Source organism: Cherax quadricarinatus, chromosome 81, assembly GCF_038502225.1.
Source record: "Cherax quadricarinatus isolate ZL_2023a chromosome 81, ASM3850222v1, whole genome shotgun sequence".
In the NCBI taxonomy this organism is placed as follows: Eukaryota; Metazoa; Arthropoda; class Malacostraca; order Decapoda; family Parastacidae; genus Cherax; species Cherax quadricarinatus.
In genome coordinates this window covers 9,689,930-9,715,958 of record NC_091372.1, presented here as the reverse complement: position 1 = coordinate 9,715,958, position 26,029 = coordinate 9,689,930, and the positions used below count along the sequence as shown (strand labels likewise).

The following is a 26,029-nucleotide window of genomic DNA, read 5'->3' as shown; positions in this document are numbered from 1 at the left end:
CCTAATGACATAGCTAGGTCAAATAATAGTATACAATAAGATATTTTTATCTTAGCTATTAATGAAAATATTAGCAATATAAAATTATATGAAAGAATATACATCAAATATACATTATAAACATTAGACATCATTCAGGGGTGCAATATATATCTAGTTTAATTTAGCTTAGTATCTTTATTATGCACCCTCATACCCATCCCCTGGGGGGTAGTCCAGAAGGCTACAGAGGTACTTGATGGGCCCAGGGACGGGGCCCCAAAGTTTTGATAGCTGAACATAAGGAGATACAGAATGATAAATTTGATTTGAATTAGGATAATTATTATTTAAATTGTCTCAGTTTGAACTGTACTTATTATTATTCATTTGAGAGCACTTAACCCCCAGGGGGCCATATAGCGCCTGGAATATGTAAAGCAATAAGATTTGATCCAAGGGGGTGTAGCTCTAATGCCGCAAAACAAGAACCCTTCACCAGCATCAAGACATCTTCTCCATATATCACAGTCACTTATATGCTCAGGACTACTAAATGCCTCAAATGATGTAGTTGAAGTTTTAGCAGTAAAGATCGAGAACCAAAACCTGGTCATTGGGTTGTATACAAGTTTCCAGATGCAACGTCCCAGCAATTCCAGGAACAGCTTTTGAAAACTGACCACTGTCTGGAAAATCTTCCAGCTAAGCCCATGATGACACTCTTCAGGTCGTTTGTTCTATCTAGGCTGGAATATTGCTGCACACTAACAGCACCTTTCAAGGCAGGTGAAATTGCTGACCTAGAAAATGTACAGAGAACCTTCACGGCGCGCATAATGGAGATAAAACACCTCAATTACTGGGAGCGCTTGAGGTTCCTGAACCTGTATTCCCTGGAACGCAGGCGGAAGAGATACATGATTATATACACCTGGAAAATCCTAGAGGGACTAGTACCAAACTTCCACACGAAAATCACTCCCTATGAAGGCTATGAAGACTCTGCAGACGATGCAACATCCCCCCAATGAAAAGCAGGGGTGTCACTAGCACGTTAAGAGACAACACAGTAAGTGTCAGGGGCCCAAAATAGTTCAACTGCCTTCCAGCATATATAAAGGGGATTACCAATAGACCCCTGACTGTCTTCAAGCAGGCACTGGACAATCACCTAAAGTTAGTACCTGACCAACCGGGCTGTAGTTCGCATGTTGGACTGCGTGCGGCTAGCAGTAACTACCTGGCTGATCAGGCCCTGGCCCACCATGAGGCTGCGGGGGCGTTGACCCCCAGAACTCTCTCCAGGTATATAGGTAATCGTTCTAACACTAACACACTAGAAAAATCTCTGCACTTTATCATCTTATTTGTGTAACATAAGTTTTTTTCAAATTCAATTCCCCTTTCAGGTTACGAGGCGTGAGAGGGGTACGGGTAGTCGATGCTTCTATCATGCCCCAGATCGTGACGGGCAACCTGAATGCCCCAACTATCATGATTGGTGAGAGAGCTGCTGATCTTATCAAGCAAGATTGGGGAATCTTGATCTAAGTCTTGCAATAATATTGCAAGGATCCCATTACAAATACGTCACTTTAACTTGACTGAGTTTTAATGGGTAATTTACACGTATGTTGATGTGTAAATCAATTGTAGAAATGTAAGTTTGTGAAAGATATGTGAATAAACTTACTTATATGATCAGCTGGGCTGTGGTTCATATGTCGGTTTACGTGCGGCCAGCAGTGACAGCCTGGTTGATCAGGCTCTGATCCACCACGAGGCCTGGTCACGGACCGGGCTGTGGGTATACCATAGTACATGTAAGAGATTATCATGATATAAACACTAAGAGAATAAAATCTCACAGTGCATATACACCGATAATTTATTTAAATCCCAATTTATGGTATTAAAGTATTCTTGACTGGTAGTGTACAAGTACCAGACAACCCTAATTCTGTCAGACACAACAACAACTTGCGAGAGAGTGACGTCTTCAAGGCCTATCTAACCCATAGGCCCGACGTACTTCCGCTAGTGGGTTCTTTTCGCTGGTGACTCCGCCTACCACTGCTACATCTCATCTCCGCTAGTATGCTGAACTTATATCAAGGTTGATACCGTGAACACATCGACTCCACGCTCAGGGACCGATTACCTCTAACACCTCCTCATCTTCCACCGTTCTCAGCATTGTACTGAAGAAGCTGCTAGCTGACGAAACATTTCCAGATTAACAATACCCAAACTCTGCACACGTATCTTAATTATCAACCTTAATGACCCTCTTAAAGTCCCTGTAACTTAAACATAACGTGCTTAAAAAGGGGACTTTAGTTGAATACCCATTTAAACACAATGTAAGCACGATAGATGGTTAATGGAATTTAAAGCCTGGTTACTGAGATATCACGCACCCAGCAGAGCTAGGTGTTTTACCGTTATCTGAGGAACATTAGCTCTGCTGGGTGCGTGATTCTTGTAGGATTGCGTGGTCCTGAGGGTTAAAGCGTCATGCGTGATATTTGCTCACCATGAGGTGGGTCAAAACGACATGGGTTCGAATCCTCGGCTAGTCACAGTGTTATTGATTCAATACCGCTCGTTCGTGGTTACAATAATATAAAATACTGCTCGTGGAGGCTAGTGTGGGAGTTTCCCTGAAAAACACGGCTTCTAAATCCGGCTCACAGCAGGCCAGGAGCTGAGCAGTTACTTGACTTTCAGTTAGGTCGGTCCTATTTCTAAACATGTCCCATCGGCTGGTAAAAGCAGCCCAATCATCTTCACCGATGCCTTGCTGTAGAGTTGAACGGTTGATTTTGGGAGGTTCCTGTCAGGTGTCCCTAGTATCATGCACACTTTTCTGATGTAGTTGCATCAGTGCAATGCATATCGGCATGTTATCTGCCGTCTTTACCTCTGTGCAACCTGCAGCCTTGCAGCTCAACGCAACAGCCATCACCACCGGGTATGCCTAAGCAAGGCTACAACACAACCTTCTTATCTTGTGTAAGATCTACGAACATGGCCAAAGAGACATTCGGGTGTTTACTGATGATCCATTATTCAGATACAACATAACGAATGCTCCTAGCTGCAAAGAAATAAAATATAAAACTTAAACTAAACTGGCCCGGTGGCCTGGTGGCTAAAGCTCCCGCATCACACACGGAGGGTCCGGGTTCGACTCCCGGCGGGTGAAAACATTTCGACACATTTCCTTACACCTGTTGTCCTGTTCACCTAGCAGCAAACAGGTACCTGGGTGTTAGTCGACTGGTGTGGGTGGCATCCTGGGGGACAAGATTAAGGACCACAATGGAAATAAGTTAGACAGTCCTCGATGACCCACTGACTTTCTTGGGTTATCCTGGGTGGCTAACCCTCCGGGGTTAAAAATCCGAACGAAATCTTATCTTATGCACATGATGCTCAGAGTAAACACCGTATCTCCAGTCCTAACATATCATTATCTGTTTATGGTATAAGTAAGTTTATTCAGGTATACACAAATACAGTTACATAGATTATCATACATAGCAGCATATGTGTAAAGTAACTAGGATAACCTCAAAAAAGGAAATCTAACGTGGGTGTACAGTGCCCCTCCCTACATAACACGTAATTATAAACTTACATGTTGAGAAGGTAACACGTGTGCCGTCGACCCCATGCCCTCTTTGTTGACACTCGAATGGGGGTGTGGGCAGTGTATGGAGAATGTGGGTAGTGTATGGAGTGTGGGTAGTATATGGAGAGTGTGTGTGTAGTGGATGGAGTGTGGGTAGTGTATGGAGTGTGTGGGTAGTGTATGGAGAGTGTGGGTAGTGTATGGAGAGTGTGAGTAGTGTATGGAGTGTGGGTAGTGTATGGAGAGTGTGGGTAGTGTATGGGGAGTGTGGGTAGTGTATGGAGAGTGTGGGTAGTGTATGGAGAGTGGGTAGTGTATGGAGAGTGTGGGTAGTGTATGGAGAGTGTGTGTAGTGTATGGAGAGGGTGGGTAGGGTATGGAGTGTGGGTAGTGTATGGAGAGTGCGGGTAGTGTATGGAGTGTGGGTAGTGTATGGAGAGTGTGGGTTGTGTATGGAGAGTGTGGGTAGTGTATGGGGAGTGTGGGAAGTGTATGGAGAGTGTGGGTAGTGTATGGAGATTGTGGGTAGTGTATGGAGAGGTGGGATAGTGTATGGAGAGTGTGGGTAGTGTATGGAGAGTGTTGGTTGTGTTTGTGGAGTGTGGGTAGTGTATGGAGAGTGGGTAGTGTATGGAGAGTGTGGGTAGTGTATGGAGAGTGTGGGTAGTGTATGGAGAGTGTGGGTAGTGTATGGAGAGTGTGGGTAGTGTATGGAGACTGCAGGTAGTGTATGGAGAGTGTGGGTAGTGTATGGAGAGTGCGGGTAGTGTATGGAGAGTGTGGGTAGTGTATGGAGAGTGCGGGTGGTGTATGGAGAGTGTGGGTAGTGTATGGAGAGTGTGGGTAGTGTATGGAGGGTGCAGGTAGTGTATGGAGAGTGTGGGTAGTGTTTGGAGAGTGTGGGTAGTGTATGGAGAGTGTGGGTAGTGTATGGGGAGTGCAGGTAGTGTATGGAAAGTGTGGATAGGGTATGGAGAGTGTGGGTAGGGTATGGAGAGTGTGGGTAGTGTATGGAGAGTGCGGGTAGTGTATGGAGATTGCGGGTAGGGTATGGAGAGGGCAGATAGTGTATGGAGAGAGTGGGTAGTGCATGGAGAGTGCGGGTAGTGTATGGAGAGTGCGGGTAGTGTATGGAGAGTGTGGGTAGTGTATGGAGAGTGTGGTTAGTGTATGTAGAGTGCGTGTAGTGTTTGGAGAGTGTGTGGGTAGTGTATGGAGAGTGCAGGCAGTGTATGGAGAGTGTGTGGGGTAGTGTATGGAGAGTGCGGGTAGTGTATGGAGAGTGTGGGTAGTGTATGGAGTGCGGGTAGTGTAGTGCGGGTAGTTTATGGAGAGTGTGGGTAGGGTATGGAGAGTGAGGGTAGTGTATGGAGAGTGTGGGTAGTGTATGGAGAGTGTGAGTAGGGTATGGAGAGTGTGAGTAGGGTATGGAGAGTGCGGGTAGTGTATGGAGATTGTGGGTAGTGGATGGAGAGTGTGGCTAGTGTATGGAGAGTGTGGGTAGTGTATGGAGAGTGTGGGTAGGGTATGGAGAGTGCGTGTAGTGTATGGAGAGTGTGGGTAGTGTTTGGAGAGTGTGGGTAGTGTGTGTAGTGTATGGAGAGGGTGGGTAGGGTATGGAGTGTGGGTAGTGTATGGAGAGTGCGGGTAGTGTATGGAGTGTGGGTAGTGTATGGAGAGTGTGGGTAGTGCATAGTATGGAGAGTGTGGGTAGTGTGTGGAGAGTGCGGGTAGATTATGGGGAGTGAGGGTAGTGTATGGAGAGTGCGGGTAGGGTATGGAGAGTGTGGGTAGGGTATGGAGTGTGGGAAGTACTATGGAGAGTGCGGGTAGTGTATGAAGAGTGTGGGTAGTGTATGGAGAGAGCGGGTAGTGTATGGGGAGTGCGGGTAGTGTAATGAGAGTGTGGATAGAGCATGGAGAGTGTTGGTAGGGAGTATGGAGAGTGTGGGTAGGAGTATGTGTATGAGAGTGTGGGTAGTGCATCGAGAGTGTGGGTAGTGTATGGAGAGTGCGGGTAGTGTATGGAGAGTGTGGGTAGTGTATGGAGAGTGTGGTTAGTGTACGGAGAGTGCGGGTAGTGTATGGAGAGTGTGTGGGTAGTGTATGGAGATTGTGTGGGTAGTGTATGGAGAGTGCAGGCAGTGTTTGGAGAGTGTGTGGGTAGTGTATGGAGAGTGCGGGTAGCTTATGGAGAGTGTGGGTAGTATATGGAGAATGCAGATACTGTATGTAGAGTGAGGTTAGTGTATGGAGAGTGTGGGTACTGTATGGAGAGTGTGGGTAGTGTATGGAGAGTGTGAGTAGGGTATGGAGAGTGTGGGTAGGGTATGGAGAGTGTGGGTGTGTATGAGTATGAGTATGAGAGTTTGGGTAGTGTATGGAGAGTGTGGGTAATGTATGGAGATTGTGGGTAGGGTATGGAGAGTGTGGGTAGTGGATGGAGAGTGTGGATAGTGCATGGAGAGTGTGGGTAGTGTATGGAGAGTGCGGGTAGGGTATGGAGAGTGAGGGTAGTGTATGGAGAGTGCGTGTAGTGTATGGAGTGTGTGGTAGTGTATGGAGAGCGTGGTTAGTGTATGGGGAGTGCGGGTAGTGTATGGAGTGTGTGTAGTAGTGTCTGGAGAGTGCGGGTAGTGTAAGGAGAGTGCGGGTAGTATGGAGAGTTCTAGTAGTGTATGAGTGTGGGATGTGTATGGAGAGTGTGGGTAGTGTAGCGGGTAATTATGGAGAGTGTGTGGGTAGTGTATGGAGTGTGTGTGGGTAGTGTATAGAGATTGAGAGAGTGTTGGTCGGTATGGTAGTGTATGGAAAGTGAGTGTATGGAGAGTGTATGTATAGAGAGTGTGGGTAGTGTATTGAGAGTGTGGATAGGGCATGGAGAGTGTTGGTAAAGTATGGAGAGTGTGGCCAGTGTTGGCGAGTGCGGGTAAAGTATGCGGGAAGGGTAGTGTATAGTGTATCGAGTGTGGGTAGTGTGGAGAGTGGAGGTGTATGGAGAGTGCTGGTAGTGTAGTGTATTGAGAGGTGTTGGTCGTGTATGGTGAGGGTAGTGTATGGAGAGTGCGGGTAGTGTATGGAGAGTAGTGTATGGAGAGTGTGTGGGTAGTGTATGGAGGGTGTGGGTAGTGTATGGAGAGTGCGGGTAGTGTACGGAGAGTGTGGGTAGTGTATGGAGAGTGCGGGCAGTGTATGGAGTGTGGGTAGTGTATGGAGAGTGTGTGGGTAGTTTATGGAGGGCGTGGGTAGATTAGATTTAGAGATTTTGCCACCGAAGTGGCTAGTTTATTGTGCACCCCATATCCATCCTGTGGACGGTAGCGCGAGAGCATGTGGATACACAAAAGGCCTAGGAACTAGGCCCCAAAGGGTTAACAGGAATACATATGGATTTATATCTACATATCTATAGTTCACTTATCTGTTACAAGCAAATTTAGGAAATTTGCTTAGTATATCTGGTATCTTATTTTCATTAATAAGATATCTTGACATGTCACATAGGTTATTATACTGTCTCTCTGTATTCCTCAATGAGTGGACAATTAAGCACATAGTGTTCAAGAGAGTGACCATATGCCTGATCACATAATTTACATCTGTGTGTCTCCCAAACTTCCAGAAGTACTTGTAACCAAGCCTAAGTCTGGCCACTACAACATCAGTCAGTGCTTGTAACCAAGCCTAAGCCTGGCCACTACAACATCAGTCAGTACTTGTAACCAAGCCATCAGTCAGTACTTGTAACCAAGCCTAACCCTGGCCACTACAACATCAGTCAGTACTTGTAACCAAGCCTAAGCCTGGCCACTACAACATCAGTCAGTGCTTGTAACCAAGCCTAAGCCTGGCCACTACAACATCAGTCAGTACTTGTAACCAAGCCTAAGCCTGGCCACTACAACATCAGTCAGTGCTTGTAACCAAGCCTAAGCCTGGCCACTACAACATCAGTCAGTACTTGTAACCATGCCTAAGCCTGGCCACTACAACATCAGTCAGTACTTGTAACCAAGCCTAAGCCTGGCCACTACAACATCAGTCAGTACTTGTAACCAAGCCTAAGCCTGGCCACTACAACATCAGTCAGTACTTGTAACCAAGCCTAAGCCTGGCCACTACAACATCAGTCAGTACTTGTAACCAAGCCTAAGCCTGGCCACTACAACATCAGTCAGTACTTGTAACCAAGCCTAAGCTTGGCCACTACAACATCAGTCAGTACTTGTAACCAAGCCTAAGCCTGGCCACTACAACATCAGTCAGTACTTGTAACCAAGCCTAAGCCTGGCCACTACAACATCAGTCAGTGTTCACATTGCAAGTTGCTCCATAAACATACTTATCTACTTTCATGTTATCATAGTGGGTTATAGATCTACTCAGGCTTCTAACTGCATTCCTATAACAATCATTTTCATTATTTACTTCTCTCCTAATATTATTCATAATGCTACACACAGTTATACCAAAGTTATATTCTACATTCTCCTTCTCGATACTCTTCTTGGCTAACATATCAACTTTATCATGAAGGAGTAATCCAATGTGTGATGGGATCCATAGCAATTGTACATTAATTCCTTTGTCCCTAATTTTTGAGTATCTATACCTGGCTTCCCCAATGAGCATGTTGTTGGAGTCATTATACGAGTCAAGAGCCTTCATTGATGACATAGAATCAGTGTCATAAGTTAGCTCTAGCACCATTAGGATTACAAACAATTCAGTTTGCAGTGTAGATGCCCAGTTGTTAATTCTTATGCCTAACTCAACAAATTTATTATGGTTCTTAACTAGGGAGGTGGCAACAAGAGCAGATGCAGCCCTGCCAGAAAACTCCTGTTTAGATCCATCAGTGTATAACTTGTGATAACTTATTACTACCAGCTAGGTGAGAAATTTCTTCTTGAGCAGTTGCTCTAACAAGAGATTTAAGGAAGGGATTACTAGCAATGATATTCTTGGGAGGGACTTGTAGGTATGTGATATTGAATGAACACATCTTCCACGGAGGGGTGAAATGCTCTTGTTGCCTACAGTGATACAGTTCATGCAGGTTATAAATATGCTTAATGCACAATCCATTTATATCTGTGTGAGGGTGTGGGTAGTGTATGGAGAGTGCAGGTAGTGTATGGAGTGTGTGGGTAGTGTATGGAGTGTGTGGGTAGTGTAGGAGTGTGGGTAGTGTATGGAGAGTGTGTGGGTAGTGTATGGAGGGTGTGGGTAGTGTATGGAGAGTGTGTGGGTAGTGTATGGAGGGTGTGGGTAGTGTATGGAGAGTGTGTGGGTAGTGTATGGAGAGTGTGGGTAGAATAGGGTGTGGGTAGTGTATGGAGAGTGTGGGTAGTGTATGGAGAGTGTGGGGAGTGTAGGGAGAGTGTGTGGGTAGTGTATGGAGAGTGCAGGTAGTGTATGGAGAGTGTGGGTAGTGTATGGAGAGTGTGTGGGTAGTGTATGGAGAGTGCTGGTAGTGTATGGAGAGTGCAGGTACAGTATGGAGAGTGTGTGGGTAGTGTATGGAGAGTGTGTGGGTAGTGTAGGAGTGTGGGTAGTGTATGGAGTGTGTGGGTAGTGTATGGAGTCCAGGTAACTCCAGTGTGGGTGGTGGAGTGTTGGTAGTATATGGAGAGTGTATGTAGTGTGGGTAGTGTATGGAGTGTGTGGGTAGTGCATGGAGGGTGTGGGTAGTGTACGGAGAGTGTGGGTAGTGTATGGAGAGTGCGTGGGTAATGTAGGAGTGTGGGTAGTGTATAGAGTGTGGGTAGTGTAGGAGTGTGGGTAGTGTATGGAGAGTGTGGGTAGTGTATGGAGAGTGTGGATAGTGTATGGAGAGTGTGGGTAGCATATGGTGTGGGTAGTGTATGGAGAGTGCAGGTAGTGTATGGAGTGTGGGTAGTGTATGGAGAGTGTGTGGGTAGTGTATGGAGAGTGCAGGTAGAGTATGGAGAGTGTGGGTAGTGTATGGAGGGTGTGGGTAGTGTATGGAGGGTGTGGGTAGTGTATGGAGAGTGTGTGGCTAGTGTAGGAGTGTGGGTAGTGTATGAAGTGTGTGGGTAGTGTAGGAGTGTGGGTAGTTTATGGAGAGTGTGTGGGTGGTGGAGTGTGGGTAGTGTATGGAGAGTGTATGTAGTGTGGGTAGTGTATGGAGAGTGTGTGGGTAGTGTATGGAGAGTGCAGGTAGTGTATGGAGAGTGCAGGTAGAGTATGGAGAGTGTGGGTAGTGTATGGAGGGTGTGGGTAGTGTATGGAGAGTGTGGGTAGTGTATGGAGAGTGTGTGGGTGGTGGAGTGTGGGTAGTGTATGGAGAGTGTATGTAGTGTGGGTAGTGTATGGAGAGTGTATGTAGTGTGGGTAGTGTATGGAGAGTGTGGGTAGTGGATGGAGAGTGCGGGTAGTGGATGGAGAGTACGGGTAGTGTATGGAGTGTGGGTAGTGTCTAGTGTGGGTATTGTATGGAGAGAGCAGGTACTGTATGGAGAGTGTGGGTAGTATGTGGGCAGTGTATGGAGTGTGGGTAGTGTATGGAGTGTGTGGGTAGTATGAGGGTAGTGTATGGAGTGTGTGGGTAGTATATGGAGTGTGGGTAGTGTAAGGTGTGTGGGTAGTATATGGAGAGTGTGGGTAGTATGAGGGTAGTGTATGGTGTGTGGGTAATGTATGGTGTGTGGGTAGTGTATGGTGTGTGGGTAGTATATGGAGAATGTGGGTAGTATGTGGGTAGTGTATGGTGTGTGGGTAGTATATGGAGAATGTGGGTAGTATGTGGGTATTGTGTCGAGTGTGGGTAGTATATGGTGTGTGGGTAGTATATGGAGAATGTGGGTAGTATGTGGGTATTGTGTTGAGAGTGTGGGTAGTGTATGGTGTGTGGGTTGTATATGGAGAATGTGGGTAGTATGTGGGTATTGTGTCGAGTGTGGGTAGTATATGTAGTGTGGGTAGTATATGGAGAATGTGGGTAGTATGTGGGTATTGTGTTGAGAGTGTGGGTAGTATATGGTGTGTGGGTTGTATATGGAGAATGTGGGTAGTATGTGGGTATTGTGTCGAGTGTGGGTAGTGTATGAATAATGTGGGTTCCTCATTTTATTATTATTAACTGAGGGATCTTGACATATTTTTCCATTTATTCTATCAGAATAATCATAAAATAGAATAATTATTGAACCTATATCTATATAAATTTTGGTTATACAATTTTTTTTAAGTTTTAAGAATGTGTTGGAGCCAAATAACATTGTAATTGCGCTAAAACTGTACGAGCCATACAGTGCTGTGGGTGAGGGTTCGTGTAAAATTGCAATTTTGACTGCTATCGTAGGTTATTTTTCATTAAAAGTCCATAGTCCTGTTATTATTATACAGGACTGACCTGCTTATACAGCAGGTTAGGTTCTGGACTACTGCTGCAAAGGAGAACCCCACTTATAAAGCAGGTTAGGTTCTGGACTACTGCTGCAAAGGAGAACCCCACTTATAAAGCAGGTTAGGTTCTGGGCTGCTGCTGCAAAGGAGAACCCCACTTATAAAGCAGGTTAGGTTCTGGACTACTGCTGCAAAGGAGAACCCCACTTATAAAGCAGGTTAGGTTCTGGGCTGCTGCTGCAAAGGAGAACCCCACTTATAAAGCAGGTTAGGTTCTGGACTACTGCTGCAAAGGAGAACCCCACTTATAAAGCAGGTTAGGTTCTGGGCTACTGCTGCAAAGGAGAACCCCACTTATAAAGCAGGTTAGGTTCTGGACTACTGCTGCAAAGGAGAACCCCACTTATAAAGCAGGTTAGGTTCTGGGCTGCTGCTGCAAAGGAGAACCCCACTTATAAAGCAGGTTAGGTTCTGGACTACTGCTGCAAAGGAGAACCCCACTTATAAAGCAGGTTAGGTTCTGGGCTGCTGCTGCAAAGGAGAACCCCACTTATAAAGCAGGTTAGGTTCTGGACTACTGCTGCAAAGGAGAACCCCACTTATAAAGCAGGTTAGGTTCTGGACTACTGCTGCAAAGGAGAACCCCACTTATAAAGCAGGTTAGGTTCTGGGCTGCTGCTGCAAAGGAGAACCCCACTTATAAAGCAGGTTAGGTTCTGGGCTGCTGCTGCAAAGGAGAACCCCACTTATAAAGCAGGTTAGGTTCTGGGCTGCTGCTGCAAAGGAGAACCCCACTTATACAGCAGGTTAGGTTCTGGACTACTGCTGCAAAGGAGAACCCCACTTATAAAGCAGGTTAGGTGTATTATAATCATAGGGAAGCGCTAAACCTGTAGGATTATACAGCGCCTGTGGACAGGGGAGGACGGAAGGCATTTCAGGGAACTAGAGCACAGATCCAATTCCCTAGATCAAGAGCCCTGCACAGATCCAATTCCCTAGATCAAGAGCCCCTCGCCAGCATCAAAGAACATCCCTTGAGGGGTACAATACAATAAAATCTCCATATCTGCAGATTCAGTTTCCACTGTTTCAGTTATCCACTGTTTACCCTGTCCTGAAAATATCCTTAATTTTGCTTATTAATGGTCCCAAATCACAAAAGTAGTGATACTGGCAGTACTTCAAAGCCTAAGAGAAGTTGCGAAGTGCTTCCCATTAGTAAGAAAGTGTAATTCTTGATTTTTATTTATTATTTATTATCACACTGGCCGATTCCCACCAAGGCAGGGTGGCCCGAAAAAGAAAAACTTTCACCATCATTCACTCCATCACTGTCTTGGTATCTATACATTCTGTTTCTGCTGCCACAGCTGCAGGCCCGAATCAACAGGGTACTTTGGCTATAACTTTACTCAGACCAGCTTTAGAATACCTATCCACTATCACTTACAAGAAGATGAGCATGGAATATACTCATGCGCTAAATTCCGTCAAATACCTAAAAACCTCTCTGACTGATAACATCTACGAGATTTCTGATCAGACATTATCGTTTTAAACAACCTAGGCCTGTTGTAAGTGCATGCATAGACAAGATCACCTACTCTCAGGTGACTTCAATATAAATCTTCTACTAGAACCAAGACCACATATTTTAATTCTAAGCACTATGAGTAACTGCATATTATACCAGCAATGCAAAACCTAGAGTGCAAGAGACTAGTGTTTCCCTACTTCGTACATCTGGACCAACACATATCACCCCCTTTAAAATCAGGCATAACATTACAGATAATACAGACCACTACCTATTTCCTCATAACAACTCTTGTTAAATTACTAAGACACTTACTAAGTCACCTTCCAGACTTCCTGTTAGGCATACTTCAACAACTTCTGACTTAGCATTATAAACATTGGCTGGCACACTGACTAAAATCTATACAGATATTGACGAATGTATTAATAATTTTCAAAAAAGACCCATTACCTCTATAGCAAGCACACCTAAAAAACTAAACAGATGACTAGAGACTGAACAGTCCTGGCTAGCACCCAGCATTCTCAAATCCATAAATACAAACACCGTGCTGAAAACCAATGCAGATGGTCCCTAACTTAAGAGAATGACAAAGCGTTACTCATTAGTCTGTAGCCTGATAAGAGAACAAATTATCATTACAGAAATAGATTATCTCCAACTTGGTGATATAAAGACACAGAAAACCTATCAGAAAATTCTAAGACAAAAGATATCATGAAATGAAATAAAATTAGCAAAAATCAGATGAACCCCAACTCTGCTAGAGCAATAGCGGACTCAATGATTTTCTTCTCATATGAATAGAAACCGCCCCTGTAACTAAATCCCAAAACAGATACCCCACTGCGTGTGCTGCCTCCACAGCGGCTTCTTGAACACACTGTTTCCTGTCAAACTATCCCATGGAAGTCTCTCTTATTATCCTTTTTCAAAAACAGGTAGATTTAAACATACCACCTTTATATACAAAAAGTGTCACAGAGTGCTCCATCACCAATCATTTAACCTCTTTAACAAATCCATTGAATCCTCACCTTCCCTACAGTTCTCAAAATACTTGCGGTGCTGATCCACATAAGGAGGACAGAGTTGAATAACTATGAGGCTAATATCAATTTACCCCTCTCTCCGTCTGAAAAGTTAATTCCTGCGAATCCATACCCCTCACTCTCCCAAAACGCCTCCTTCTTAATTTGGATTCAGGCCTAATAAAAATACTAATGATGCTATTATACATGCTAGAACTGCCACAGCCAGAGAAAAAGAAGTCCACTGGGATCTTCATTGACTTAGATCAGCTGCTGATACGATTGGCCATGACTTGCTCCATGAAATTATACTGGTATAAGGAGGCGCTCCTCGCTACCTAAGTCATACCTCAGCAAGCTATTAATATGTGTACCTGGTAGGGCAACTCCTGCTGTGGGCAGTTGGTGTCTGCAGGAAAGTGTCCTTGGCCCTCTTCTCTTTCTCCTATACACAAATGACCTACCAAATGTATGATTACTCAAACCCACACTGCCCACAGATGATGACCCACTACATCACGTGCTCTCTCTCACCAGGCAGTCACGCTATGTGCTGTAATGCCGAATTACAGAAAATATCTACTCTGGATGAGGACTAACAAACTTACACTAAACGTTGTTAAAGCCTCGCTTCATTCATTTGGTAACAGAGCTACAGATGTCCTCTAACTGTGTGCATGGATCACACCTCACCAAAAAGCTATGAGAAGTGCCAGGAATCCACATGATAATAGACTCCATTCCTTTACATATACAGCAAATTTCTAGAAAATTTCCAAGACCCGTGACATACTGCTCCAGAGAATGCGGTACTATGTTCCCACCGTCAGCCCTCCTGGCCTATATCACTCTCTTATTTACCTATACCTGTGGAATTTATGCATTGGGCTCAACAACAATCTTCATCTCAGACCACTAATTTGCAACAAAGGCTGCAGTCAGAATACCGATTTTTCACAGGCAGCACACTCCACCAATATTCAAAACACTAAGCCTACTCACACCACCAACATCCCTTCACTTATACTGCCTCATTACACCACGAGCCACTTGATCTGTGTAACCTACCTCAAACATCTCCTTGCCAGCCTCAACAGAACACATGGCTCATAACTGGGAGCCTGGAATCACTCTTTGATGTTCCTCGTGTCCATCTCACTATACAAAAACTCAGTACACATAAAGGCCCCTAAAATCAGTTACATTACCTACCATCTCAAAAACACTACCTGTTTATAAATTCAATCTCTTCTCAAAGATCTAACCTCACCAAGACAAATGAATGAACCAACTAGACCATATAAATCGTCTCTCCAAATGTTTCTCACAGTGCCTCTCATAAATATCTCTTCAGTTACCTCATGGAAGTTCCCTTGGTGTTGGTGAGGCTCTTGATTGGGGTGGGGCCTGTGTCAGTTCCCAGTGCGCCTGAATACCTTCCATCCCGGGTAGCTGTATAATCCTACGAGTTCAGCGCTTCCTTTGATTATAATAATATCGACCTAAGACCCAATCTAACTTTGTTATTTTTTAAATACTCTAACGAATACTCCATTCTACTGAATGTGTACAGTAACACTACAACCATATGACCCTTGCTGCATAATACTCATTTGTGTTTTATAATTATCTATTTACAATAATGTTTTATCACTGATTACATCATTGTAGTTAATCTTACAAGTTAATTTTAAACCATCCCATCATTGCTATGTACCACAAACTATAGCTTTGTGTGCTACTCTTACTGTATTTTTTTGTACACTCTGTATGTATGCTAAATTACTAAATGAAATAAATAAATAAAACATCCCCTGTGAATCAGAGACTACTATACCATAATACTTACACTTAGTGAGTGGTGAATATATTTATTTATGAAGTTTGAATACATTTAATATGCGGTATAATTGCTGCAAAAAACTATTTATATTATTATAATTATTATAATGGTGTCTGCATCAAAGTGTAATGCTATTATAATCAAATATATCGCTAAATGACAAAAGGGTCATGTGCAGCTGTGGAGCATAAAAAAATGCCGGATGCCGGGTCTTTTAAACAGCTAGTTGGAAGAGGATCAAGTGAGGAGAACAGGGTTGGAAGAGAGAGACATTAGACAGTGGCTCAAGGTGAGGCACTGCATTAGCAAAATGCTATTTTTTTTTTTGTGTGGGACTTGAGGCGGGGTTGTGACATTAGCGTCTATATTAATTTGTCCAGATGTGTCTCACTAGTGATTTATTTTTGGCTCCAAGAAGGGCGAGTGCTTCTTTTGATTATAATAATAATTCCGAGATGGCGATTCTCTTTGCTAATGTTCCGGTTATCTGGGCGAGCCTTTGAACCTCCAGTAGTTTGTTAGATCATAAGCCAGACTTTGGGACATCCTTGTTCTATTCTGGAAGTCTCAGCTCAGTTAACACATTTTCAGCACTACGTATGTAACGTATATAAGTGATGGAATGTGACGGTATATTTTCTTGCTATAATCAAGAGGCGACTAAACCGGAGATTATACAACGCCTGAAAGAATGTCGGAAGAGCATTCAAACAATTCGAAGGAGCAGGCACAAATCCAATCCCTAAATCAAAGCCCCTCATAACATCGAACCTCATAATGTAACAGTGTAATATGGCAGTGGGAACCAAAGCTGGCCTCATATATTACACTGTCTGTCCCCTCAGAAAGTTCCTTGATGTTAGTGAGGGCTCTTGGTTTGAGAAATTGGATCCTGCTCCAGTTCAGGTGGCAACTGAATGCCTTCCACATCCCAGCGCTGTATAATCCTCGGGTTTAATACTTTACATAATTATAATAATAATAATGCAGATTTAGCATTTCTTTTGATTATAATATGTAATTCTTAGAATGTCTTTAGAATTCATCTCTCTAAATGACTGCAGTTTCTTTCATTTCAACAGAAAGTAGACACAGCAGTATCTGTATACATTTATGTGATAGCTAATGCTGAATGACTCCTCTAGGTTTAATATTTGTTGATAATAAGCAGTGTTTATTTCACACTATGCAACTTATATTTACATCCTGGTGCAGTCCTTATGTGTGGTAATATTTTATTTGATAGTTACATAGGTAGAGTTAAAGCTGTAACTGTAAATATTAAAATATTGCCTGCCTATGACCCATCTTGTGATGAGAATACTAGACCATGGTAGAGACTAACATTGCTGTTATCATCAAATATTAAACCTGAAAATCATTCAACATTAGCTATCATATCTTCTCAAGCATGCTATCACTAATTAGTTAATGTATTATAATCGAGGAGCGCTAGAGCCCAGGAGGTTATGCAGCGCGCAGGGGATGGAGGCTACATTCAGCTAATTTGAGGAACTGGGCTGAGCTCAATTCCTAAATCAGGCCTATCAAATCAGGGCCTTCATGAGGTGTGCTGTTGAGTGAAGAGGCAGTCGTTGGGTGATTGCAGTGTACGTTCTCAAGTACATTATTATAATCAAAGAATGCTAAATCATTATTATTAGCATTATAATCAGAGGCAGCTAAACACGGAGAGTTTCATACAGCGCCTGAGAGGATGTGCAGTGTGTTGCATTAATTGGGGAACTGGAGCACAGATCAATTCCTAAATCAAAACCCCTCACCAACGTCAAAGGCCTTCCTTGAGAGGCTAAATCTCAGGAGTCATCTGCACCCTTGAGCAGGGAATTGTGTGTCCTGTAATCAAAAGCTAAGCCACACAAAGGCTGCTCTGGCGCCCGAGCAGGGGATGCAAGAGAGTCAAAGTGGCAGTAAGGGATTATTATTGGGTCATGATGCAGCTAATTATTAGTATTAACACCGTACTAATCAAGAACGCTAAACCACAAGAAGTGCAGCTAATAATTACATGCTGTATAATGCCAACAGGTTTAGGAGCTTAGTTGATAATCTAAAATTCATAATTTTAATGAAACATACATAATTAATACTAAGCATTTAAGTGCCAAACCCATAAGAATTATTACATTTAAATGATCTTTGAATCTGCCTTTTCTCATTCCAGGAACTGCCTGGATTTATTTTGTAAAGCGTTATGTTATAGAATTGCTTCTTCTCTGGGAAGAGGTTCATGATGCTTTCAGTGAGGGGATCTTGTTTCAGGAATTCAGACAGTGCTGTTGCCTCCATTGGCTCAAAATGATATTTTCCCTTACCCCAGAATGTTGTTTGATCAGGGATGGGTAGTTGCCGATTCCCTGGATTAAGAGCCCCTCACTGGCATCAAGTACAGTGGTACCTCGGGATATGAACGACTCAAGCTCAATTATGTAGTGCGCTTTTATAAGTGTATTGCAGGAGGTCTGAAGCGGTTAATTTATATTGTTCATATAGGAACAAATTTGTTACGGTATGACGCCGAACTGACATTCTGGAACAAATTAAGTTTATATCGAGAAGTACCACTGTACATTCCAGCAGCTCTTATAAGCGTACTATATAATCTTTTATTGTAATCTGCAGTTTAAAGAATTCTTCACAAAACTGAATACTACCATCAAGAGCTTACGACCTGCTCGACATATATCTGACTTACAATGGTAAATCTGGCGACTCATAGGCTGGGCGGCCCGGCTGATACACACTGCTATGTTGTTAATGCTATAAGCAATGTGTCGTAAACTAGCATCGTTGATGGCCCACTGCCTATCAGCATCATGGCACTAACTGGACGTAAGAATTCACCATAGCCCCTAAGATGGAAGTCTAGATTGCCTTTTTAGATATTATGGCAAGGCTTTTACTCTTGAACTCTATTTGTTTTCACTGTTGCACATAAACCTGTCTGTATCTCTGTGTGTCTGTCTGTCTTTTTTTTTTGTCTGTCTCTCTTTGTGTGTCTGTCTTTCTGTCTACCTGTGTCTGTCTTTGCTTGTCTGTCTCAGAGCCACTCATTAAGAGTGTAATTGTCTTGAGAAGAAGCGCCATATTAGTATTATTATAATCAAAAGAAGCGCTTTAAGCCACAAAAGGCTCCTGCAACATAATGTAATAATAATAATCACGGAGCGCATTAAATGTCTATAAAGCGTTAATATAGACATTTTGCTTAATCCATCTGATTTTTTTCAAAATTATACCTAATAAACATGCTACATAACATATAAATTAACAAATGTGATGTTTTCTAATTATATTGACAAGAGTGAGACAGAAACCATTAGAGTGTCAGAACTGTGTATCGCGTTTTGTTTACATAACTCATGAAACTTCACTCTGTTTACTCACAAACTCACAGTGATACACACTTTCCCTCATAGCCTTTTTCTAGTTCAGTCTCTTGCTGCCTTTACCCTTTCACCATCACCTACCCCGCTATTATCCGTAACCTATTACTCGTCATCTCCCTTTTTGCCACACCCTGAGTACCTAAACTTCCTTCCATACCCTGCAGCCTTTCTTATAGTCCTTGTGACTTAAGCGCTTCTTTTAATTATAATAGCAATAATACACTCTCATTCTCTCTCTAGTTTACCTTCATTAATCTTATTTTATACATGTACACATGCATTGATGGTTTTGCATTTCAAATAAAGCTTTGGTGGCCTGGTGATTTGCCTCCCTTCCACACGAGTGAAGGCCTGGGTTCCGATTCCCAGCAGGTAGAAACATTGGGCGTGTTTGCACCACCTGTTGTCTATGTTCCCCCATCAGTAAAACCTGCGTTACCTGGGTGTTAGTCGACCTGGTGTGGAGTGCATCTGGGGCTTTTGACTAAGAGAGCCTGGTCTGAACCGGGCCGAGAGCGTCGGCTTGGAACTCTCTCCAGATAAACTCCAGACATGAGAAGACTGCAAAAGAGAAGTGTGTATAATCAGATGATGCTAAACCACCAAGGCCATGCAACATGATGTAAAGAACATTTTTTTTTTTGGGGGTTCTCTGCGTGCAGTTTGTGCTGCAGCTCATCCTTGTTACCGTCTCTCTGGCTGGGAATTGGGTGGAGAAAAATGCAGGCAAAGGGCTCCTGCTTTAATATTGCAATCAAAAGGGCGCTAAGCCACACAAGGGCTCTACAGCGATGAAGGGTCTTATGTGCCTTCTTATTATCAAGCGCTAAACCCACAAGGGCTATACAGCGCTGCAGGGTAAAGGAAGAGAGCGAGACCATTAGGCGCTTAAAGAAAGAGGAGAAAGGGTAATCAATGGTTGCAGAAAACCATAAGGGCAAAAAGAGAATTAGTACATAGGGAGTAGAAGTAGCAAGAGATTGAGGTAGAAAGAGCTGGAGGTATCAGAGTTTGTGAAGTCAGTTGTTTGTGGAAATTCAATGAGTGTGTCGATGTGAGTGATTCATCGGCGAAGGAAAGAGTAAAGAGGAGCAGCAGAGCGTGAGAACTTCGAGCGGAGATGAAATTCTGCATGCTTTCGTTAATCATTAGAGCGAGTCAACAGAATGTGGCTGACTGATAATGAGCCTGGCAATTCTCCCACAAGAAGAGAACGGCTCTCGCGGAATATGCGCGAGTGAGGCGGTATGGCCAATCTGAAAGCCAGGAAGCGTAGTCTCCAACATAGGCATTGGTGATGAAAGCGACAGACCGCTCTTCTCAGTTTAGCCAAATTGATTTATTTACCGGGCATAATGTGAATAACATTGCCACAGCAGTGCCGTAAGGTGGTGGCTTTACGGCAAAATAGTCCGTAAATGGAGGCCTCTATAGAGCTGGTAGGTCATGTACTGCTGACCGGCAGCCAGTATCTGCCTGATACATTGCTGCAATAAATCAACACGACCAGGGACCCAACAAAAACAATATCTGTGTGGTAAGATCTGGTGCAGCCAAAGTTGGATACAGAGGACTGAAGTGAGGTGTATCAAATTTCTGTATAACCTAACAAGCACTAAGAGTCTGAGACAACCCTGAGTAGTGGCCACGAGCATAGATGCAATGCAGATAAGTGCTGCAGAATGGCATGCACAATTCAGCAGTAAAAACTCTGCAGAGATAAGTAAATGCCTCGTGAGTGCTGTCAGGAAACACTATGCGAGATCTACCGTCAAGGGCTTAGGAGCCATCTCAGCTTTGCAATGGCATGGGAATGAGTGGGTAGTTAGAAAAGGCAGGAGCGAGCCATGAACAGTTGAGCTTTCGGAGCAGGGGAAAAGAAAGAACAGACTCGAACAGCTGGGGCTTTCCCAGAGGTAAGGAAAAGTGAGATGCTACACACCAGACCTCGAAGAAGGTGGTAACTGGAAAGAGAAGACAAAAGAAGCGAATGAAAATGAAAGAGAGAAGAGCGGAGTAAACAGGCGATGAAACAAATAAGAATGTCTACTAATATCAGTAACCCATTCTATAAATGGAAGGATGCGGAGATCATGGGCAGTATAGTATTATTATTATAATCAAAAGAAAGCGCTAAACACAAGGGCTACCCCCTTCCTTCATGACAATGGGCATCCGGCTGATCGGATAAGGATGGGCATTTGCTTCTACAGAGCTCTCAACAGGGAAGGCAAAAAGCACCAAGGCATAAAGCATGGATCATACGTGAGCGTATTGGATGAAGGCTAGAAAGAGTAGCAGGAATGCACATGAATAGATCTAGTCACCATGTCAAGTTTTGATAAAATAGAGTTGAATATGAGCGAGGAAAGTTCGACAATCAGCTCCCATGAAAGATGAAGAGATTTTAGAGTTCTTGGCTGGCATGGCAAGCTGCCTTCAGGTATCATAGGGTTTCCCGAGGGGATAACCTCTGATCCAAAGCGACTGAAACTTGACTGTATCACGTTCTGGCCTCAGACCATAGAATTTGAGGATGTTGGAGGATGACAGTGTCTAGTAAGTAATTTGAGTGGGTTTCAGTGCTGGAAAATTTAAACCCATGTAAGTGGCCCAATTGAAACCATGATGCGACCGCATGCTGGGAGAGAAACTGAAATGAGGAGACAGTCCAGCGCCTGCGAAGCAATCGTGAAGTCATCAACATAAGGTATTGAAGTATTTGATGGAAGACTAGAGGCCAAATCATTAATATGCCGGAGAAAAAGTGTTGTGCTCAGGAACACATCCTGAAGACACCTTCCAGCTTAGATGAAGTCGGGAGAGCACATTGTCTAAACTAGGCAAATGTCTGTCAGTTAATAAGTTCTTAAGGAAGGACATTGGGTGCCTCGGAGAGGCCTAAGGAGTGGGCTTGGGCCAAAATAATATACCTCCCAAGTTGTGTGTATGCCTTCTCAGGAGTCAAAAGAGTATGGCAATAACCGAGGTGGTTATTAGCAAGGCATTCTGAACTACATGTCAAGCGTGGCGAGAACCGCTGTAGTGAGCATTCCCTTGAAAGCCCTGTGCCAGTGGAGAAGACTATTTGTCTCTAATACCATACTCGCGATCTGGCTTTGCTGAAGCGTTCCCATCCACGTTACAAACTCACTGAAGCAAGAGCAACAGGTGATAATCTGGGCGTCATGTCCCGTAGTACCTGATTTGCAGAAGGAGAACAATGTTTCACAGCTGTGGAAACTTACTTAACTGACCAAATAAGATTGAAAAGGCATAATAGGACTACAGAGGCTGGCTGATGCCAAATGTTGTAGCATATGTGTGAATGTAGAATCACCGTGGGCCCAGCTGCCGATGATGGCAAGCTGAGTGTTATCAGTTCTTGAAGTCAAAGGCACATGCTGTTCTTCTCTGAGAGAAGAAAAGTCCAGAGTACTAACTCTCTGCAGACTTTGAGAAAGAAATAGGGCATAGATGGAGCCCTGAAATATGGACCATCGTTGTAATTTCATTGGCAACATCTAGATGGTTGCTATATCAGCACCGGCGCCGCAGAACAAGCAGGATGGAGAATATTTCCCACTCAGTTTCGTACTTTTTCCAGTTGCACTCCATGGGGAAGCGAAGTGATGGTGGAACAATCTACGCTAGCCGTGCGATTTAGCATCACGGATGACACGCGGCGTGCGCTTCTGTAAAGATGAGAATCTCTCCGTGGTTCTATTGTGCGGTACCTGCCTTGTGCTGGCCCAGCATTTCTGGCATTTTCTGCGAGCACAAACAGGATACCACAGAGCCACGCATTTCTGAGTACTACCGGTTGGGTATAGAATGAGCTGCAGTTGAAACGGAGGGCGAGCAGAGGTGTAAACTCATCAATGGAGGATGAAGAGAAAGGAACCTCACTAAAAACAATGATTGATTGTAATTAAAGGGTTCAATTTGCCTGATCAAATTGCCAGGCGTGGGATACGAAGTGAAGCTGCCAGATACAGAGAAGTAAGAATGGAAATGATTTTCATGTATAAATCTGGGAGAACAGACCAGGTGAAGTCTAATCACGGTGGAGGAAGAGCAGACTGAGAGATCGATGCAAGAGAGAGTGCTGAGTCCGAGGATCAAAATGAGTGTAGTACCTGTATTTGAAACATGGGAATTGGAGCATGAAAAGCCTCATTTCAGATGCCAAATCACGATGAAAACCCCCTATGCTGAGAAAATAGAAGGCATTAAAATGTAAGTAACCAGAAAGCGGTGTGATGGCAGCAGAGCAGAAGAAACAACCTCAGATAGATAATGCCTGAGAAGGAGAGAGATATAGAGAACAGAGCGTGCACCTGTGCAAGTGAGTGCAGGGCTGCTGTGTAATGCAATAAATCACGAACAAATAATGAGTAATTACACTGAATATCATTAAATGAAAGAAGGCACTTTCATTAAGGTCCATCAGAAAGAATCTGAAGAATCAGCAAGTGCATAGCCTGAGATGGGATATAGATAACTTGTGGAAGTGTAATTTTCATTCCTGTAAGCAAACACCAACAGGGAAAACTGGAAGTAACATCTGAAGGCTCACTGTGTTACCTGAAGGCATGTGCTGTTCCACTGTAAATAGGCCATGATTGTGTAAATAAGATATCCTGAATCTACTGAGTAAAAAGAAGGGTTCCCTCTCTGGATGGAAGGGTTAGAAAGTCACATGGGAGATCGGAAGCGTTCAAGCAGCGAAGGAGCGTTTTTGGAAAAGGGATTACTTGGAATGGAGAGGAGAGAGGAACAGAGATTGGATCAATGTACATGCAGGTGGTTGGTCTCTGCAGCTATATTTCAGAAATTGCTTCCAGTGTTCGAATTCAGGCGTCATTATGGGAACAATATTGGAGATGGTGGAAGGTAGTAAAGGTGGAACTGCAATGATTTCGCCTGCAAGGTAGTGAGAAGCGTGAAAGGGTGGAGGGAACTGGAGAAAAGAGGCGTGGAAGGGGACAGAGGCAAGCCTGGGGTGCTTAAAGGGAAGAGCTTGGGAGGGCCAGGAGAGGTACAGTGCGAGGAGGAGGGTGAGCCTCCTACACACTTGTAACAGAGCAGTGAGAGAAGAACCACAGAGACAGGAAGGTAAAGCTGAGTGGGAGAGGGAGGAGGGTTCCCAGGGCGTTTTTGGCTTTAGAGAAGTAGAGGGGCAGGTGGGAGGTGTCGTCATGCGAGATATGTCTGCTGATAAAGGCTTGTAGAGAACATGAAGGCGAGAACAGACTGAGTACGTTGAAGTAGGAGACGCCTGAGCCTGGACAGCAAAAGAATTATGAATGGGAGTGATTATGGGAAGCTAACCACAGAGGAGGCTGCAGATAGAATCAGAAGTAGAGAGGGACGTTTTTGGCTGCAGGAGGTAAACCTGCAGTAGTCTCCACGCCCAGGCGGAGATGAAAGCTGCATGAAGGTATAAGGAGACCTTCTGCCTCTTTGAGTAGCAGTTTCCACTCATTTAAGTAGACTTATGGCTGGAAATCTGAAGGGAACAGTATCGATATGGGAAAGAAGAGAAAGATCATGAGCCTGGGTAGCATTCTGTACAGTGATGATGCGCATACCGCTCTTAAGAGCATGAAAAGAAATATCTTTACCAACATGGCGTAGGAGTGCCTTGCCAATACGTACTGTGGTCGGAAAGATAGGCAGTAGAGGAAGTCGGTCGTAAAGTGAAGAATTTAGTCCATTGTGCATTCTGAAACTGAGCGTGGAAAGGGAGTGCAGGATGTGTCGATCTTTTCTGAGAAGAACGAGAAGGTGGAGAAGTATCATCAGCAGGTAATTGTCGTCAGCGTTTAGGCGTGGGACCAGAGTTGGTCTGATGTGGAACGGGCCGGCGATTCGAAAATTGCCATACCGTAGAGGCAGAGACCGGAAGCATAGTCAAAGGAGAGCGGAGGTCAGATAAATCGAAGGAGTCAGTCGAGACCTCAGTATCTGAAGCGGGTGAGGAAACAGCACTGGCAAGAGGTACAGAGGCATGAGGAGTGTCTGAAAAGTGGTCCAAAGACGAGGCGGGGTCAGAATAGGGTGTGGTATCAAGTAGGGGCCTGAGGGTAGCAGGTTCATGGATTGGGTTCTCCGTGGTTAGGTTACTTCTTTCGTTTTGTTTTTAAGAAAAAAAAAAAAGAAAATAAAAATAAAAAAAAGAATAAAAAAAAAGGGGGGACAGGGGAGGGATAGTTCCTAGGAGGAATGAAAGGGCCAGAAATCTCCCTCCGCGCCCAAGAGGACCTCAGCACCGCAAGTAGCGTAGATGCAGCATGAAACCCGTGCCATACCCTACCCATCATGCCAGTAAACCAGCAATCCGGGATAGCAACCTCACATCTGCCGAGCTACCTCTGTGGACAAAAGAGAGGGCGGCTAGATATCCGCCACAAAGCATACCTCCTTCGGCCACCACCCCCGGAATCCGAAAGGTGGCTTCCAGAGATATACCCGTCGCCCGAGACACACCCAAAGCCACCCTCCGGGATACCAGAGAGGGATTGGGACATCCCCAGGCAATCCAGATTCCACGGCAAACTACGCCACCACCAAGAACCTCAACGGAATGGGATGGACCCTGGTACCCTTTCCCCTACCTAGGAACTAGTGTGCCTGTGGGAAAAAATCCCAAAGGCCAAAAAGGAAGGGCAAAAGGGAGGGGTGGGGAGGAGGAGAAGGAAAGGAAAAAGGGGAGGATGGGATAGGGAAGGGGGGATTGGGGGTAATTAGGTTTGGTCTGAGGAAGGAGACTGACAGGTCTAATTCCTCAGACCAAGAGCCTCTTCACCACAACAAGGAGCCCCCCTTGAAGAGGGGGGGAAAGGTCCTATAGCACCTGGGAAAGTGGATAAATTAAAAAAAAAAAAATTACAGTTCCTTGAATCAAAAGCCCATTGTCATCAAGGTGAGGAAGGTAGATTTAAATTCTTGGATCGAGAACCCATAACTAATTACGTATATACATTGGTACCCCAGGTTTCGTACATAATTCATTCCAGAATGAATTTCCCATAAGAAATAATGTAAATTAGATTAGTCCATTTCAGACCCCCCAAAAATACACTTACATAACTGTTCGAGCTGGGAGCAGTACGAAACTCGGGGTATCACTGTATTACCAACAAGTTAATGAGCAAGAGGACTTCATCAGTTGAATACAAAGGTGATTACAACAGTGAAAACAGGACT

The 26,029-nt window shown here is 44.2% G+C and overlaps 1 protein-coding gene across 1 annotated transcript in view; it reads left to right on the top strand.

Annotated features, from left to right (window-relative positions):
- LOC128699754 (glucose dehydrogenase [FAD, quinone]) overlaps positions 1-1,858 on the top strand; it is a gene marked incomplete at its 5' end in the record, with an annotated part of 36,965 nt that extends 35,107 nt beyond the window's left edge. The window contains 1 exon segment of the mRNA XM_070102359.1: positions 1,392-1,858. Coding sequence (XP_069958460.1) covers positions 1,392-1,533 — 142 coding nt within the window.
- Positions 1,859-26,029: the final 24,171 nt, after the last annotated feature.